Source organism: Mercurialis annua, linkage group LG5, assembly GCF_937616625.2.
Source record: "Mercurialis annua linkage group LG5, ddMerAnnu1.2, whole genome shotgun sequence".
Lineage (NCBI taxonomy): Eukaryota > Viridiplantae > Streptophyta > Magnoliopsida > Malpighiales > Euphorbiaceae > Mercurialis > Mercurialis annua.
Window position 1 is genome coordinate 13,729,258 of NC_065574.1, and position 20,532 is coordinate 13,749,789.

General features: G+C 33.9%; 1 protein-coding gene across 2 annotated transcripts; it reads right to left on the reverse strand.

Moving 5' to 3' along the window:
* Positions 1-359: 359 nt before the first annotated feature.
* Positions 360-19,511, reverse strand: LOC126680824 (uncharacterized). Of its 2 annotated transcripts, XM_050376041.2 has the most exons (25): positions 19,262-19,511; positions 17,899-18,498; positions 17,656-17,780; positions 17,452-17,546; positions 17,121-17,357; positions 15,736-15,826; positions 12,730-12,781; positions 11,777-11,842; positions 9,116-9,270; positions 8,021-8,091; positions 7,736-7,927; positions 7,588-7,626; positions 7,339-7,446; positions 6,260-6,349; positions 6,005-6,080; positions 4,836-4,932; positions 4,695-4,764; positions 4,427-4,603; positions 4,229-4,351; positions 2,914-2,997; positions 2,180-2,364; positions 1,906-2,044; positions 1,764-1,823; positions 1,030-1,107; positions 360-930 (listed from the first exon to the last, which is right to left on the reverse strand). In XM_050376041.2, the coding sequence occupies exons 2-25, from the start codon at positions 18,474-18,476 to the stop codon at positions 823-825; spliced, it is 3,096 nt and encodes a 1,031-aa protein (XP_050231998.1). In that variant the 5' UTR covers positions 18,477-18,498; positions 19,262-19,511; the 3' UTR covers positions 360-822. The 2 variants fall into 2 exon arrangements, with proteins under 2 accessions (XP_050231998.1, XP_050231999.1); XM_050376042.2 differs by lacking the exon at positions 11,777-11,842 and having other exon boundaries at positions 19,262-19,510.
* Positions 19,512-20,532: the final 1,021 nt, after the last annotated feature.

Here is a 20,532-nt window from a genome sequence, read left to right on the forward strand (position 1 = left end):
CAAACGAGTTAGAGAATTAAATTAAAAAAAATTAATTTTAAAAAAACAATTTGGTCTCTCATGTTTGTTTTTGTATATGATTTTGTCCCTCAAATTTGAAATTAATTTACTCCTATATTCTTTAATTTGATTACCTAACACTAAAAATAGACAGAAGAACTAAATTGTTAACAGATTTAAAAGTGAAAGACATTCGAAAAAAATATAGATGGTTATTTCGCTTTCAATAAAGTAAATATTGCCTTTTTCTACCTATTACAGTTAACATTTGAAAAAACTTATTGATTTATGTGCACACTATATACATAACTAACCTCGTCTCAAAGTTTAGTAAATTCAATACGTTCTTATTTAATCAATTTAACCGAATTAAAATAAATTTATATAATTTGATTACTACTCGGCCTTCCATCTTTCTCGTCTCCGAGCATGGGTTATAACATATTTTAGGCAAAATGTTACAACCAAAGAGCAATAGGCCTGCTTCTAATCTATAACATCTCAAAAATGTCGAAGTCTGGCGGAACTGCAACCAGAAAAAATAATAAAAATAAATTACTGCTACGTTATTAAGACAACAATGTGCATCAGAGTGTAAAAAATTGTTGAGGCTGATTTTCCATCAACTAGATCTATGTAATGTTTGGAACAGCTGATGCATATGGATGAAATCCGCCCAGAGAGTTGAGAGGAAGACGGAGGATTTCGATTACGCGGCATTAATGCCTCCCTCCCCTCCTGACAATGTATTCACTGCAGCGGGAACATGAACTTACTTCGGTTTCCCCAAAGTAAATGAATGTTGAGAAAGCTCCATCAACTTCAGAAACCAAAGGGTGATTTTCGTCTGCTTCCACCTTCTCCATATTGTTCGTTCCATTTCCTGAGCTCGTTCATGCTTGAAGCATCGAAGGCGACTGACGGGCCAACCTATATTCAGTTTTCATGGAAACGCATTCCAATTACTATCATTGGATTTCAACACAAACAGCATTAGTATGCTTAATCTAATCGAAATCCATTCGTTACCTTTGCTTTTGACTCGATAAAATCTTCCAAATTTAGTGGCCTTATGGCTGAAGCTACACCACTCTCGTCACCGTGAACCTGCATGGCAATACATAACCCATTTTTCACTTTATAATCCTTATGATACAGAACTTTCCGGAAAGAAATCATAAATGTTGGCATGTTCGTGTTTCATATAGCATGAGGGAGCAAAACTTCTCGGGGACCAATTGTCACCATCTTTCACATCGACATAAAAATAAGAATTTAAAGGGTAGACACATGAAGGAAATAAGACAGTAAAGTATGTTTAATATCAAATTGTAACACATCATCCAACCAAGTCGTTCAAAAACAAGAACTACAGAAGTTTTGCTAGTCACATCTCAGAAGCCATGATAGGAGATCTAACATATCCCTTCCTTCTTAACTTGACAAGGATCAAGAAACTTAATTACTTTTAGCTAATTTATCATTCTTCCTAAATTACCATATCCTTTATTTTGAAAACCCCTATATGAGCTAAAAACGTTTATTGCTTAGTCAAAAAGTCAATTACATTTTAACTTAATTGATAATACCAAGTCAAATAGCAAGGGTACTCTCAAGTCTCAACAACTATTTTTTTTAGGCACTCAACTACTAATTATATAGCTAAAAATTAGAAAAGGAGAGTTTCATTATATTAAGTAAAGGTCAGTACGGAATTTTTTTTTATCAAACTGGGATGAAGGGAGCATATATGCGATATTCACCTTTTTTTCTGCTTCCAAAAGTTCCTGGACTGGTCTATATGCTGCAGAAATACAGAGGTTCTACAAAACAAAAGAATGAGAACATTAGAAATGTCAAATACAAATCACCAAGTCACATTAACCTACATCAGTAATGGATTACCTTCAAGTCACTACCAGAATATCCCTCCGTTGCGTTTGCAAGTTTGTCAAATGGGAATTCAGGTTCTAGATTCTCTTTTGTAAGAATTATTTTCAAGATCTTCTTACGGTTATCCGCATCCGGTAGGTCCACGTATATTCTAATCAGGTCCAACATAATTCCATAAGAAACCATATCATCACAATCAATGACAGCATACAACAAGAAATATTTGCTGCCTTTGTTGAACATGGCACTCCCAAGTATTAAAAAAATAAATATCATCCAGCCTCACCTTCTTGGCAAGCGGCGAATCACAGCATCATCAAGATCGAATGGGCGATTTGTGGCACCAAGAATGAGAATTCTTTGGCTGTCTTTTGTCCTCAATCCATCCCATGCAGCCATAAATTCGTTTCTCATTCTTCTAGTAGCCTCATGCTCAAAAGCACCACCACGTGCGCCAAGCAAACTGTCAACCTACATATATAGATTCCAGTACACAGCATTGTGCCCAATGTTAGAGCGACTGATCCAAGCCTTTAATATGAAACAACTACCAAAGAAGTTAAAATGTTAAAGATCTGTTGATTGAAATCGCCTCAAACTGGGAGAGTATAAAAAACTTTGATAAATTTTAAATTAACAAATCTACCACAGAATATTAAATTTAAGCCATGTGAAGAAAGATAGTGGGAATTCATAATGGCCTTGAGCAATCCATTTCAAAAAAAAATTTGTTTAAAAATTTCTACAAGAATTGAAGATGAAATTTCTACAAGAAGCGAAGATTGACACCAATATTCGTACATATGGATGTCTGTACATTTTTTCTTTAATTCCGTCATTTTCATTTTTTAGTTATAAGAAAAATATAACCATCCAGCAAAACCAAAACAGCTACAAAATTCTAAGAATTAACAACCAAACTATGTGATTATAAAATGTTGTCCTAACTTGTACTTATGGACACGTCTTAAACGCTTAGATATAATGACCAAAATATTAATGCAAGAGAGAATGACTAACCTCATCAACAAATATAATGACAGGAGCCAATTTGCTGGCAAATGAAAATAAGGCCTTTGTAAGCTTTTCAGCATCTCCAAACCACTGCATTGGGAAGAAGCAAAAACATGTATTATATAATTACGAAGACAAATGGAAAATTACAGAAAGACAGAAATTATGGAGGTTTGAAAAATTTTAGATCTTTTTACACTGCAAATCCACAAGTCGTCCTCTTTTTTTTTTGTTAATCAAAGATAAATCAAGGAAATTAACTAGTTTAAGTCAACAAGTTAAATTCACTACAACTTAATTCCTCTCATTGTAACTGTTTGGCTAAAGCACTCCTCACTCAGAAGTATTGTAACACATCTTCCTTGTTTGCTATTGAACATATATTGTGATTTATCATATATGAATACAATAATAATCGCCATCACACACATTTCCAAGTTCCTATTTTGCTCACAATTTAGGTATTGATAATGCATCCATATGATTGGTTATACTTTGAAAGTTATCTACATGACCTCTTGTTTATAATAAAGCATGGTATGCATCTACAAAAGACTTTAATTTCCAGACATTAAAAGAGAATTACAATAACTCATATCATTCATAATTTAAGATCCATTAATTCAGGACATTTTCCCAAAATATAATTCAGTGAATATGAGTTGCCATTTTGGATAAAGTTGATATACTTGTGCCATTTTGGTGATCGATTTGGCAGCATGGGCCTCGTGATGACCCCTTGCTAGACCGAAAACCAGTGGGGAGTCGTACCTAAGGCTTCAAATGATTCTTTTGAAATCAAGGGGTCATCACGAGATTGGCTTTTCTTATGCCTGTTTAATGCCATTGTATATCATCGATGGAAAAACTAAAACAAAAGTATGCCAAGCCTTATAACATGTTTGTTCTCTTCTCTACAAAGCTAGGAAACAGGTTTTCATCCTTTGCAAGTCTAGGTGGATCTTTATCTCTCTATACATGAAAAGAGTGGCAGCTAATCTGCAATGTTACCTAGGTCGTGAAACATTAATTAGCTAAGAAAAGCATATAAATCATACAAACCAGCTTCAGAACTGAGTTTCATTTTTTTGTTTGTTTTAGAAAAAAATCATACCCTCCAAAAGTACGTCTTTGGAATTTAACTTTTCTCAAACTCTATTCGGCAGTTTTTCTAAATAACTCTACAGTTATGTTTAACTTTAGAAATGATTCCAAGGGTGAAGAATAATTGCAAACACACACTAAATGTGATTCAGGGCTGCAATATAGATTTTAAAACACACGAGTCAGTTGAATTAATACAGCATCAATTTTGGCACACCTTTGATGTAAGAGTCGAACCAGTAATGCTGATAAAGTTTGCGCCAGCCTCTGTTGCAAGTGCTTTTGCCATAAGAGTTTTCCCAGTACCAGGAGGGCCGAAAAGCAAAATACCTTTGCAGGGCTGCAAAAAGAAATTATGTAATCAATTACTGAAAATGATACCATCACCAGTAAAAACCACAAAAAAAGCCATTACCCTCAACAAATTTCCGTGAGAAAAAAGTTCAGGTCTACTCATCGGAAGAATGACTAGTTCATTCAATGCCTTCTTCACATCTTCAAGAGCACCAACATCATCAAACTTGACACCAATTTCACCGGGAGGAACCACTGCTGAAATAAAATTGGTTTCATACTCATCTTTCACAAGGTTCTGGTGAAATTGAAACACATTAGAAACAAGAACAGTATCCAAAGCTTTCAGAAATTCCTAAGAAGAGTAAATGTCTAGTGTCAACACATACCTTCAAATTCAATGATGGCTTTTCAGATACAGTTTCTTGCTCCTTCAACCTTGTAAGAGCAATTTCAAGGCTTCACATAAAAAAAGCACAGTCAGCATCAAAACGATATCACATTGGCATACAAATATAAGAAATGAATACCTCTCACGAGGCAACAGCAATCTGTCTCCTTTTATAGATGGAAGCAGGCAAGATGATAAGTAATGATTCTTAGCCCAACCAATAACTTTTTCAGCTTCTGCAATAAAATATGATGTATCACAAGGAAATTGATCAACCACCACTCTTACACTCAAATTTCTCAAACAAACTCTTCTTTTTTCCGAACTAATGGTAAGACTTATCAGCACACAAGACACCAAAGACACAAATCCTTTTTGTAACATGAACAGAGACAAAAATTAACCAACCAATAATTTGTTTTTTACACCAAAATATAAAATGCCTTTAGCAATATTTTGCAAGAAATATGATTAACAAAGAAAAACCCATATACATAGTATCGAAAAAGGCAATAAATTTTAATAATTATGATAATTATCTTTTTGATTGAATTGAATTACCGAATGATGAAAAAATTCAACATCATGCATCATAAATTTCAAGTGCACTTGTGATACGTTTATTAAAAGGTAAATTTCAAATGCATTCTCTGAGATTTGGTCTGAATTTTTTTTAAATCCTTTACAACCTTAAGCACACAATTTTTGACTAAGCATTGACTAAAAACATTATGGAAATATAAGTTTTCCTAGAGATTTATCTATGGCGAGTTGCATTCAACTGATTACACTGCAATTGCAGCAAGTAAATTTTTCAGAAAGTCCACAAGAACACAATGCTGTAGATAAAAATTGAGCAGATTAAAGGAACAAAATTTCAACGTGCACTTATATATTTAATGGTAAAAAATTGTTGTCATGGCCATCACGTGACATGGCTAATTGTGATTTTAATAAGAATATTAAAGCCTCTCGGATCTGACAGTAGCATAAGAATTACTTAATGTTCTTAATGTCACAAATAGAAACCAACTCTAAAAACACAATGAGTTTTTTTCTATGAGATTTAGCCAAAACTAAATCACTAATAAATGGCTTTTATAGCTACATTACAAGAATACAGTTCAAGAAATGATCGCTAAAACAAAATAAACTTAGATGAGCCTGCTTTTATTTGTATCAAGGTAATCTCATACCAACTCAAGTAAAAACTTATCTTTGACTGCTCCATTTGCAATTTGTCTATTTATAGAAGTATCTCTGTAAGCAATTTCTGAAATTAGTTTAAAACAGGTTTCAGTTTCTTACTCTGTTTTGTGAGTACTACTCCATCTGTATTAATGTGCAATAAGTCTATGCAAGACATTTCATTTCCTTCAAGAACCTGCATTACAATTAAATCAGTAATTTCAAAACATCAACTCCCAATAATTCACAACAGAGTATAAACATCAACTTGCATGCAAGAAAGTTCATTCCATAAACCAATTATAATCTATAAACCAAATTTAACTGCTCAAATTGTAACCTTCATTTTAAAGACCTCTGAAGTTAACCATATACCTTATATAGTTCATTCAAATTGCTCCTTGATATAACAATTCTTCTATCCTCTTCAATCTGTTTATTAAATATTCTAAGATGATCTTCCTCCTGCAAAACCAGAAAAGGAAGAAATATGATACTGATAACAGAAAATGCCTAACCATTAAAGAGATGTAAAAACCAATAAAACAATATCATAAGAAATCATAAAAGCCCTATTTTTTAATTACAATAGAAGTCTACAGGCTTACAGGATAATTATTTTTTCCTGCACTATACAGTCACTACCAGCATAATCTTCAATCGTAGTTTCGTTTGATGTCATTGCAAAATAAAGCATGCTTAAAAGGAAGACTAAGAATTTAATTCTTAATTTTAGACTTCATAATTGTCATATAAATTCTTATCTAGGAAATTTCAAATTTATTTTTATCTATTAATTTTATTATACTTAGGAATATTTCAAATTTTCATAATAAAAATCTTTCTAGTATTGATACTGAAAATTCATGTTAGAATCCTAACTAGTATAGGCTTAAGAAACTTGATCTTTTAGTTCTTAATTCTTTGTACAAAAATCATTGCCGCTAAGGCATTCAAAAGATTTGGATTTAATAAAAATGTGTATGGTGCAATAGCAGAGGTTCTACATCAAATCTGAGGTGCACTAAGTCCCACTTGCCCACAATGAAGCACTTCTAAACTTCAAAACACTGTATTTCCCCTCAAACTTGATGTTTTTTCTACTTGGACCAGAGCTGCACACAAGTAACAAAAGACAACAAAGTTGTCTAAATTTGTCTGTGTGGTGAGCTTAACCTGTCAAAACACAAATTTAGAGCCTCCAAATGACTTCAAAGTTTCTAACTCTGATAAAAAAAACTGCTAATTACTAAAAACTATCAAAGAACTTTATTTAGCCCTTCCTAGATCAATGTCAAATCAATTGAAACAAAAAGTAACAGAGTGGAGAGGGAAAGTAGGTTAGATTCATTGAAAGAAACATAAAAGGAAGCATATTGTGATACGATATATTTCCAGCTTCTAGAACACACACTTCAAAGTTTACAGTTTAGGATGAGCTAGATAGAACTAACCTTTGGGGGATAAATGGACAAAACATTCGTGAAAAGCTTATTTATTTGACAGTCATCTGACCGCTTTGTCACCCGTAATCCCTCAGCAAGGTGCTTCAAAGTGAGAGGCTGCAAGATACGAGTTCGAATTTACTGCTTACATGGAGACAAGAACAAGAAGCAGAAATTGCTAGACACAGAATGGAAAGAGCACATGGTATTGAATGTTTCAATCCATATTGCTCTTAAAGAAAATTTTGCAAGACTTACCAGCTTCGTTAGACGAGCAAAATTCGGAAGAATCATCGTCTATTCAAGGGAAAAAGAAGGAAAGAATGTTATGCTTAGACCACAAATCAATGCAATTAATGGTTTAAACATGCATGTGTCTAAGTTGGTACAAAACTCTGTAGCTTACAATGTTATCTTTATCCTTTGAACCATCTTCAACTTTGTTCTGGCCGCACATCAATACAACAGGACCTGGTATTTGATCAAACATTTCCTGCACCTTCTGGACAAAATCCTTGCGATTTGACTTAGAAAGTGCACTAAACAACAGAGAAGAATCTTGAAAATAGACAATGAGGGGTTGCATGGACCGTAAAACCTGCAAAGAGGGGAGAGTCGAACACCAACTCACAAGGATCATACAAGAATGCTGGAAATGGACAGAAATGTAAAATTATTGAGCAACTCATACCTCACATAAGGCCTCTATCGCAATGTAGCAGTCTTCTGCCTCCATGTCAAGATCATGCTCAACGTTCTTAGCTATAAAAGAGAGGCACATGTCAGGAGACACAATATTTGTATACAGTTGACTTAACTGTAAATCTTTATATATTTTTAATAAGTATAATCAGAGACAAACAAGGAGGGCACACCCTAACATACAGACAGACAATGAAACAGAGTGTAGAGCTGATCTGATAAAGGACCCTGCAAAATCATACTCGAAACTTTTCTAACCTAATTTAAATAGTTTTAAATCACAAGAAATAAAAGCTACATATATGTGGAAATGAAATAGACACCAGTGAACTCATAAACATCAGATACTGTATAAAGGAATGCAAGAAAGCAATAGTATAAGCTAAGCATTGTAACCAGAATCATGAAGTTTCACAAGTCCAAGTATATTCTTTTGAAATACTATCAGCAAAATGTATCCCAAGTATGTTTTTAGGAGCCAGTCACTTTGTTTTACAAATCTTTCTAAGCCTTAGTGTTCAACATCTAGAATCTCAAAAGCATTTGTTCAATTGAGGGTTTGGATGTTTTGGAGAATTGTTTTTTTCTTTATGACTGTTGCATTAGTTATCTCTCTCTTTTGTATAAACCATTTCACCTAGGAGAACCGAGAACCCCTTATCATCCTATTGTAATCACTCTCTTTTTATTCCATTGATAAGATTTCCATCATTCATCCATCATAAAATATATCCATTCGCACATCAATTTTTGTCATGCAGGAGCTCAAATGCAAGGAACATTAAAGAATGTAAAACAGATTTTGCATTTAACCAGACAGTTCAAAGAATCTATTTTCTTCCAAGCATGTTACACATAATGAAGATGAATAAATGAGCTCAAGTCTGTCCAAAATAACACCAATAACAAAAACAAATAATTAATCTGAAAATCATTGGCAGGCAATATAACATCCTGGTTTCTGATGTTGCACTAACAAGCTCCTAATGTTCATGAAAATACAATAGAGTATTTCATGCAGTTGGTAAACATTTTCTTTTTCCATTTACATCAGTAATGTAATCCTTGATGCAAGTAATATTACCTTTAATCCAATAAAGAGGTGGTTTTGCAGGCTGCTCTTCAAGCTTCTCATCCCTCTGTCCATTTTCTTGGTTATCACTAATGATATCCAAAATTACAGCAACTTGATCTCCGTTCACCTCATATACCTCCCCACGTTGACCACTTGGTAAAGGCCTGAAAATGTAAGAAACTCCAATTAAATTCTGATGTATACTGCAATTTTTTTGAAGTAAATGCATTACTCTTTAGTTTTAGTAGTGTTTTTCCAGTGCAAACATCAACTCTCTACTAGTCCAAACTCAGAGTTGAATGTTTTAGAATAGATTCCGTTTATAGTATCTAATTAAAGTCTCCGGTAATATGACCGATTCCAAATACACATTAGCATAAAATCAACCTGCCACAAGAACTTCCACTCAGCATAACTCAAACAATAACATTTTACATGCTGAAAATTTAGAAAAGTTAATTCTCCAAGATGAACCCTTAGAAAACTTAAAACATCTTATTCACTTACTTTTGCAGATCAAAATTGTCAAATTAGTACATTCATACTTCTAGTAATCGCTAAAAGCTTGCATTTAAGCAGGGAATGTTTCACTTAAACAAAAGTCTAGGCAAGAACACAACAAGAACGCCATCATGGCCACAAATAGGGGTGTGCATTCGGTCGGTTCGGTCACCGAACCGACCGAAACCGAATTAACCGAACCCGAAATATTAGAAATTTCCAAAACCGAAACCGAACCGAACTATATTAAAACCGAACCGAAACCGAACCGAAATAATATTTTGGTTCGGTCGGTTATTTCGGTTAACCGAAATAACCAAATTTTTTTAAAATTAATTAATAAAAAATAAAATAAAAAACAATAATTTTAATACTAATTTATAATTTAAGTACAATTTTAGGGGTTTTAGTAACTAAATTCTAAAAAAATTACAAAATTACCTTAACTTTTTTTAAAAAATTACAAAAATAACACAATTAATATATATAATTCGGTTATTTTGGTCGGTTCGGTTAATTCGGAAATTCCATAGCCAAAACCGAACCGAACCGAATTAACCAAACTTTTTGAAAATGAAAACCGAAACCGAACCGAATTAACCAAAAACCGAACCAAATTAAAATTTCGGTTTGGTTCGGTCGGTTAATTCGGTTTTAACCGAATACTGCACACCCCTAGCCACAAATGTTAGCTGAGGTGAACAAACCAAAGCAAGGAGGTTAAGAGTAGGCATGCAGAAATGATTTACTACATGCTGGCAGCACAGACCAGATATCTACAATTGATCATTGACAAGTCCACAAGAACGGTCCCTCTCTCTAGACATATGTGATTGGGAACATATTTGTTAAGTAACATAGTTAACTAAGATTAAGGAAAATGCAAGCACTGATGGCACCGTATACTTGGTGTTTTCCGCTTTCCAGACATCTACTTTCAGTGACATGCCATGCTAATTTAAAAAGCAATCAGACGCCTAGCAACTAACATAAACAAACTCAATCCAACTTGACTAACCCTTGATTATAAAATTGTCAGGTACATTACAGAGCTTATATTTCTACTCAAATATATTAAGAACCTGTGATTTTTCAAGTAGATCTAAGGCACTACTTCATTCTCTTTTTTCCCCAACATCACCTCACATATGCCCCCTCATTTTGCTCTATTTCACAACCCTTATATATTCGACCTTTAGTACATGTGCAACATGTAATTTGATGCACATGTATAAATCACCTCAACTTTCTTTATCAATAGTTACCAGTCTCAGCTTCTTCCAAATGCACTCATTACCTAGACAGATGAGTCATGCATTTTTGAAAATCCATCTTAGAATCATCGTCTCTATAATGTTAACCTTACTGTGCATATTGACTCTTGATTTTCCCTGGTCCAACATTCTCAGGCACTCAAGCATAAGCATAGCTAGTGAAATCAAGATCCAATAAATCTTCCATTTCAACTAAGGTGGTACTTAGTTAATCTCAGATTGGCATCCTCCTCTATTCCACCACCTCTTGGCAATAGAGAATTAGATAAATGCAATAAGGAGATGCGTGCTCAATACATATCTGTTTCAAGAGTTGAGCACCAGTTTCCTTATTTAATATCCTTAAATAAATGATCCTTGGAGTCATCTTATCACAAACTAAGTCATTAGCCTTAAAAATCAGTAAGCCGAAGCAGTAATAAGATTCTTTTCCAAAAGACCCGAATATTATAGGCAACAATGACAACTGCATTCTACCTTAAGTAAATATCCAATGAAATGATAATACCCTGAACAGCTACAGAAACGAATAATTCTTAGATCAATATTTGGTAATTCAATAAATTTTCAGATGAGATACAGATAACTTTTACAACTTAATCATACCCATGAACACTCTGTAGGAGGGAGTCAAGTCAAAAATACTTGGTTCCTGAAATCAAGATAACAATGCAAGAATCACTTGCACTTTTAAAGGTCTGTGAACACATAATCCCACCCCAAATTCAAAATAGTTCTGCAACAAAAAAAACATATCCAGCAATACCAAGGACGAATCAAGGACCCACTTGTATGGAAAATGAAGCACCATGGATAAAAGAATTTCCACATTTATCCCAAGACTAGAATCGCATTTATGGGTTCTTCTAAATATCAAGATAACTTACCAACCCACCTGCCATTGACCAAGGTATAAGCATTTTTCAGACCATCATGTGTTTGTATCTTGCCCAATATGATCCTGTGATGTCAAAGTTTAGGTGGTTGATAAGTTTATGCTAGAATAGTTTTTGAAGATAGATCATTGACAAGACCCTGTCATCAGTCAAGATACGATTGCCTATCAGAATATTCAATATCAAACCAATAAATATTTTGTCTCTAATAGACTGGCACATAATGAATTATTTGCGCTTCAAAAGCAAAGGTATGGAAAGCTATCCTGACCATAGAAAAAGAAACCAATATTTTAAAAAAAGTGCTAGATGCATAAGACAAATATTCCTATCATCATATTCATATATATGTGTGTATTAACAGGACATTAACACATAAGAAGTAGAAGTCAAATTACATGGTCCATAACGGGTAACATACAATAAATTCCACAATGGTCCAGATAACAGGCCAGCAGGTATTTCACAAGCAATGATTGAATGAAAACCCCAAAAGAGCACAACGGTCGTTCCGAGACTATCAATCTCGATATTTTTAATATAAGTGTGTTCTTGCTATTTTTTATTGGATATTTGCAGTTTTGTCTAACAGCTTAATTATGGTTTTCTCCCTTATTGTTACTTTCACCTTCAGCATTGCTGACAGACTTGAATGAGTCCATTAAGCCTGCAACTCTTGGATTTCATTGATCAATGACTCAGCTTTGGGACCATGACCATTACCAGAGGGCCTCTAACAAGTATAAATGATAAAATTTCTGGGGTGGATTAAACAACCTCCGTTAAGTTACTGGAGAAAATTGGTACTAAGAGACCCAATTGGGATATGAGAGGATATGTATGATAAAATTGTGCACCACAATGTTGACAAATTTTGCATGTGCCTATATCTTAAATTTATCAACCTTCATCTACATGCCACTTCTACAAGCATAAAAAGGACTGTAAATACCTTTTATCATCTTTAATAACAGTAGACCGTCCGATATACTTCACCCGATCCCCTGGTGCAAAGGATGAAGCAAAGACATAAGAAATTCAATGCACACAGACTAAGACATCCCAAGAAAAAATAGTCTAAAATTTAAGGGTTAATTGCAAATTAATACACAAAATTTATCCTAATTTGCAATTACAACACAAACTTTAAAACTTGGCATATTGGTACACCGATTTTCATTTTTTGGCGAATTGATACACCGAACTGGAAAAACGCTAACGTGGACATTGTCATATAAAGCCACGTGTTGTTGTATGATTGGTCGGTGTACTAATTTGCCAAAAAAATGAAAGTTGGTGTATTAAATTGCCAAATTTCAAAGTTCGTGTTGTAATTGCAAATTAGGGTAAAGTTCGTGTATTAATTTGCAATTAACCCAAAATTTAACCAAATTGAGGGTATATACCAAAATAAACAAACAAATTTAAAGAACATAACCAACTTGAGTCACAACAGTTATATATATGCAGAGATTCAAACTTCCCTGGAATCAAAGCATAACAACAACCTTAACTAAAGGGAAAACGTAAAAGTAACTCCATGAGAGCTAGGTAACAAATGCTGCTTAGTAACAGGCTCCACTCACAATTCACGCATTCAATGTCCATAATAATAGCAAACCAGACACTGTTACAACTGCCGATACATTGCAGTACATTTATAACACTAGTGTCGCTTTACGTGTTTCACACATGGCTCGTAATGTGACTCGTCAAATATTTATTAATATATTAATTGACGTTAATAACATTTATTTATAATTTACATTATAAATTAAATTTATTATAATTATACCTATATATTCCATGTATAATTAATATTAACTTGGAACATAAAGAAAAGTTAAGAAACCGGTGGCATGTTAGGATTGTGAAAATTATAATACGCCAGTGTTAAGAACTGATAATTCGTTTAGTTTCTCAACATTATAATTGTATTAGGATTGTGGAAATTAGACTTGTATACAACTATTATTGACCATTGTTGTTAGACTCGTCCGAGTCACGAGTCGACTCGAACGAGTCGAGCCGAGTCACAGCAAAAACGATGCGACTCTATGGGTGAATCGGAGATGAGCTAGACTCGGTTGGGAATCGGCTGACTCGGTTGGGAATCGTCCGACTCGGTCGACTCGGACGATACAACCGATTCAGTTAAAACTTCATATTTTTGATACATTTTTCGTGAAAAAGGGAAGAAAAATACGGAAAACAGCAATTTCTTAACACATAACTCCATATATTTTGTTTAAAAAGAATTCGATTGCATAAAAATGGAGGATGAAGGATGAAGAAGAAGAAGAAACATTAAGGAAGAAGATGAATAATGATGTGATTCTTTTACTTTATTATATTATATTGTTTAGTAGTAGAGTTTTATTGGAATTAGTAAAAAAACGTGGAAGAGAGCAAATAGGAGTACTTTTTGTGTAGGAGGGAGAAAATAGAAGTACTTTTTGTGTAGGAGAGGTAATTATTCATATTTTATATTTTGACTTGTCAAATCAAGTCTTTTTTTTCTAAAAAACTTATATCTTATTAAAGCAAAAGTGTTGTAATTTACGAAGCAATGTTTATAAAAATACTAAAATTCTTTTCTTTTAGGAATAAATTCTATTATTTTTATAATATAACAATCCTATTACTATTCTAATATAACAATCTTATAGGAACTAGCTTTATTGATAATCTAGTTTAGTTTATTTAATTTTTCTATTAGATGATATTAGTTTATTTTAGAGTATTTTATTTTATTATAATATTTTATATTCACAATTATATATATTATTTTTTAAATATTATTTTTATTTATAATAGCCGAATCTTACGATTCGAATCGATTCTCGATTCTCGATTCACAAAATTATAATTTCGATTTTCGAGTCGAATCTCGATTTGACAACTATGTTATTGACTGTTAATTATTGAAGGTTAAAATTGTAATATAGATAGAGATAACTATTTAGGTAATTACCATAAAACCTCTAATTAAGTAATGAATTGGTAACAAATTGGGAAGGGTTATTAGGTAAAAGTGTATGTCCCCCTCCCCATCCGTGCTTTTATAGATAGTATAGATAGATTAAGAATATAACAAAAACACATGAAAGGAAAAGGATAGAGAGGGACATTAAGAAGCTATAGGTTAATGAATGGCAAGGTAAGCTGTCACAAGCAGGATGTCACCTATAGCATCATCATTGTATTCCCAAACCAATATTTAAAGGAATAAAGAAACCTTGGTGTATAGTCCCATCAGACGATATGGCTTTAGTTTGTCTAATGCTGAACCATAAACCAACCCAACCAGGATTTATCAAGATAAACACTTATATCCTGACTCTTCTAAAAGAAACTTAAACAGTTCACTCTACATCCTGGCATAATTATAAAGAACTTGTCGAAGGAAGAAAAAGAGGTTCAAAACATGATAAACATTGACCTTACTTAACTAGCAACTCGTCATAGGACAATAGAGTAAAATTATATTAAATTCTTCATCATATTAATCCAGAATCACATGATGTAGAGTTCAGTAATTTAAGCAAACACTCAGTGCAGATTTATTTATAGTGCCAAAAATGCATTGCCTTCATGGAAGCAAGCAACTGTGAAATATTTTCAATAATGTCAGATAGAGAGATGAGGAGCTCCACTTAAAAGGCTATATCAGTCTCAGTAAATAAATAGATAACCAAGTAATTATTAAGTTTATCAAGAGCCTAACTATTTCCTGAAAGATTACAGCAGACTCAAATATTAAACCAAAAAATAGAGAAGTCCGAGGGAGAAAAGGCAAAAAATGCTGAATTACTTTTGCAATTTTCATTTTAAAGGGAAATAGCTAAAAAATACTAATCGAACACTTTAACAATAAAGGAATTGAATCTTGTATATTAAGGAGTTTTGAAGTAGAAAATAGAAAAATTTATGGTCAGTACATGAAGCAGATCGTCACCTTTCTTAAGTGGCCGTTTGGGGGTTTCAGCGGGCTCAGCAGCCTCAGACTTGGATGTTTCAGAGGAACTGTCAGATTCTCCACAGACTCTCTGCAACAAACATAATTCCAAACCAATAAACAAAATTTTAATATACAGTTTAGTACAAGTAGCAATAAATATCAAAACAGAGAACGCAAATGTTCCAAGCTTTACAAGATAGAAATACCATAAATACAAAGTGGTAGGAAGACTTGGATCTTCTATGGTTTTTTTCTATTTTTAGGCAGATATAGAATGTCAAAGACTTGAATTATCAGTTCATAAAATATAAATAAAGCTTTTATATGCAGGGAGAACTCAACCGATCACCAAAAGAAAATTAGGGAGAATGGAGATTTAGCATAGAGAAATTGCAATGTTAAACCTTTTCTGCTTGTCATTTTTATCGTTTTTTGCTTACCTTTCACAGCGAAGCAGAAATCCCAAGAGCTATAATGTCTTTCCTACCACCAACCCCTTCTACTTCACATACTGCCAAATCCAACTCTATATTTCAAATGAAGGGCGTCACACTGTAGGATTTGTTTGACAAACTTTCTGAAGTAACTATATTATCCTTTTTGTGCTTCAGAAAGTATAAGGCAAAACTGAGGGGGGAAGAAAAGTTTAGCATTTCAGGATGATTTTTGTGTCCAAAAGAAAATATAAAAATAAAAAATAAGAGTTAATTTTTAGTTGCTTTTCTGCAATTTATAACTTTGCTTCATGTAGTTTTCTTATTTCAAATTCACTACAAGCAAATCAAAAAATATTAATATTACTGTTATGAAAGCAAAAGAAACTTGAGGCGAACAAAGCATCAATCAAAGTAAATTTGCTTTGTTACCTTCCATATTTGACATTCATACTCCTAGAGGCCATGTTAGACTAGTTTATGATCTAGTTCTTCATAAAAGGTCTGAACGGCATATCCACTTTTAAACTTAAATAAAGCTATTTTAGGGTGTGAGAACTTGCATTCTAATTCATAAGGTTAATACTCCCAACTGGAATTACTCAAAACCACGGAATACTAGAAGAACACATTGGGTACAAAGATTACTAACTGAACTAGTGTTCCTCTCCTCCTTGACACAGTCTTTGTCATTTCTTTAAGAATTTAAATGAATTAGGAGAGGCGTGGAAGATGTAAAGAAGGGTAAGCTGCTAGCTTCAAACACAAACAATTTTTCCCGGATCATAATGTCTGAAAACTGAACAAAAGAAAGGAATTTTCCGTTCATCCAATAGCTTGCTGGCAACAACTTCCAGCCATGGCAACAAAGTAACCCCTAAATAAGAGATATGCACCACCAACCAGGAAAATACAATATCCTCACTGTTGATAAATTACAATACATACCTTCTCAAACTCTTCAAGGCTGCAGGGAATCAGCTTCTTGAGAGCTGCTTCAGCAGTTGCCTCCACATCAACTACATCATCATCACTGCAGTCTGATTTTGCCTCAGCACTGCTTGTCCATTCCTCTTCATTACCTGCATCATTTTCATCATCTACTTCTGACTCTGAGGTACACCCTTCCCCAGATTCTGCATTATCATCTGATTCATAGTCAGATGAGCAATCATCACCAAAATCCTGCACAATCAATAATATCATTATCATATATTTCAATTATACATAAGAAATAGAGAACATCACTAGTAAAATTCCCAAATTAGCCTGATCTTACATGAGAAGCGAGAACACTGCTGTCAAGAAGCAATAATGGAACTTGCAGTTCTCGTGCAAGAGCTTTGACTACTCTCTCCCGGTAAAGCTCAGTACCTGAAGATGGCAAACTGATCAACATGGAAGTTTATACACTTGAATGAACAATCAATCATTTCAGAGTAAGCAGTAATGCAGTGGATATATTTCAGAATGATTGATTCACCTGGAATACTCTGTAGCAGTATTCTCCCACTTGACGATGTCAAGCGAGATCCGTAAGAAGCAGTAAATTTCTTGTGTTTCAGATGGGAAGCAACACATTCCACTAAAACACTTTTGGTATGCTCACTGCAAGACAGCACATGGTATTAAGTTCATATTCTTAAAAGATGCAAAATATAGTAGCAGTAAAGCCTGATAATTTTAAAATATCATGTATCCCAAGAAAACAAAAACCAGGACTTACTTCATGTAGTAGGGAAAAGTTTCCCAGGAAACAGGTATTCTCTCCCACGGAATAACTCTGCGCAAAATATCATTTTTAAACCTTTCACGTCTAGTCAAAAAAGGGGATTCCTTCTTTTTACTTTCTAAGGTAAGCTTCTCATTTGTAAGCCATTCCCTTTGATCTTGTTCTGCAAGTTGAGCATGCGCAGATTGAACTCCTTCTTTAGCCATTTGGCAGCGAGTCTTTCCACCATTAGAGTTGATTCCATCTTTAACAGATGCTTGTTTATCCTCACTGGCATTCCTACCATCACCTTCAGAACTGTATGATCGTAATTGTCTAGTACTGAAACATACATTAGGCCTTGAATGCAAACCAGAAAAACTAAACTCGCGGCTAGTGCCTTGTGATTTAAACGAATCTACTACACATCTTCTGATAAAAGTAATATTTGATGATGGTGCTCCTACTTTAGCTGTATAGCTAAAAGGTCGATAACAAGCATGATCCTGGCAGTTCGACCTGATCCAATGCTTAGGCGGCAGAAATACTGAACCCCATCTCTGATATCTACAGCTGATTCTCTTTGCATACATTGCAGCTTTATACTTCCAATTCCTGTTGCATAACAAGATATAAATGCATACTTATATCGATTGCGCAAATTCCTGAATTAAAATTTCAGGATCACACCAGCACATCGGTAACATGTATTTAAATTGAAAGACAGTTTGGCAGATACTCTAAAGTAGCAAAAAATACGCATGAATGTCAAAGAAGTATATCAGAAGTTCGAAACCGAAAAATGCAAATTGAAAGAACTAGCCAGCGTTTTTAATTACTTCCATTTCAAAGTATTTTCCATATCAAGGAAAACAGAATTTGATCAAAAAATGCATCCATCTGAGATTATTACCCTAGGAAACAAGACACCACTCTCTTTCGTCGTAGTCTCCCATTCAAATGAGCTTCATCATACATAGACAACAAATTCATTGCTCTCTTACTCAAAGACATTTGGTAGAAAGAAACTTCCTTTACAGCATATTTGTAAGCAGCAGACCCAGAAATTTTTCGTAAAGTGGGCAAGATTGTACTAAAGTTTGTAAGATGGGCAAAATCGATAAAATATAAATTATAAGATGAGCAATGCTATAAATTTAAGGCGGAAAAACTATACTATAAACTTATATATTCATATTTTTTTCAAAGATGCAAAATAATAACCATAAGCTCTTCCTAGGTGCGCCCTGTTTGTAAGTAAACATATTAGTAAGTATACCAAGAACCCTATAATAAACAACATAGCATTTTGGCATCATTACAACACATCCAAATTGAATTCCAACAAAATCAAAGCAATTAAGGAAGAATTAGAAACCTTAATGAGTAATTCAGATATGTGAAGCAGATGGGTCCATTACAAAAAATCTGGGCAAGCGCTTGTGCTTATGTCTTATTAATTTAGGGGAGGATATGGCGGTGAGAAGTTTGTGTTACACCATCAACTGCTTGTTTGGTTGGTACTATAATTTTGCAAGTGCTTAGGTTCAGCTTCACTTCGAGGCTTTTCTTGTTTCTGTCGTGTTTTCTGTTATGAGATTAGAGAGGCCACCACTTGCTTACATCCGGCCCAATCGAATTCCGGTTTCCATTCATTTGTACTCTATTTTTAGGGCATAGTTTAAAAAAGTCTAATTATATTTATAAAATAATTTTTATTTTTTTTATTTTATTGCTCATATTTTTTTCTACCTCTTCTCATTTTTTTCCATCTCTTTTTTTTTTTGATTATTAATCACCCATGACCCTTAACTTTTGAGTGTCCGTGTACAAAACTCTCTAATGTTTAAAAACATACACAAAACCCTCTGATTTTTGTGGCGGCGCTCACAAAACCCCCTGAGACGAAAATACCCATGGCGCTGTCTTTTTCTATCAACTGACATTCTTAAAAAAAAAATTGACAGCGCCACGTTAACAAAATACCTTAAAAATTTCAAACACCAAAAATAACCTTTATTTTCATTTAGAGAAAAACAAAAAACCAACCCAATCTAATCTAAACCAATTGATTAACTCGACAACCGACAACCAACAACCACCCAACCACCGCCGCCACTCCAACCACCGCTGGAAAAAATTTCGGTCATCTTCTCCGAATGAATGATGACTGGAAAATTTTCCGGTCATCCTCGTTGTGGATCTGTTCTTGAAACATATCCTCGATGATATGTTCTTCTTGAACAGATCCGATGTGCATCTGTTTCAAGAACAGATCCAAGGCTTTGGATGACCGAAAATTTTCCGGTCATCATTCATTCAGAGATGACCATAAAATTTTCCGGCAGTGGTTGATGGGAGTGGTGGTTTGGTCGGCTGTTGGGTTAATCCAATGATTTAGGTTAGATTGGATTGATTTGATTTTTTTGTTTTTTTTTCTAAATTAAATTAGGGGTATTTTGGGTGTTTGAAATTTTTAAGATATTTTGCTGACGTGGCAGATGACGTGGCGTTGTTATATTATTATTTTCTGAAAAATTACAGTTGACTAAAAATGACGGCGCCAGGCGTATTTTCGTCCTCGGAGGGTTTTGTGAGTGCCGCCACAAAGATCAGGGGATCATGTGCCCGTTTTAAACATCAGGGGGT

Excerpts from the sequence above, each read along its gene's own strand:
- LOC126680824 (XM_050376041.2), bottom strand. The coding sequence starts at position 18,476 with ATGTATGCAAAGAGAATCAGCTGTAGATATCAGAGATGGGGTTCAGTA. Across the intron at positions 8,092-9,115 it reads ACCTCTTTATTGGATTAAAG|CTAAGAACGTTGAGCATGAT; the intron begins GTAATATTACTT and ends TCTCTTTTATAG. Across the intron at positions 4,933-6,004 it reads AGTAGTACTCACAAAACAGA|AAGCTGAAAAAGTTATTGGT; the intron begins GTAAGAAACTGA and ends ATTTTATTGCAG.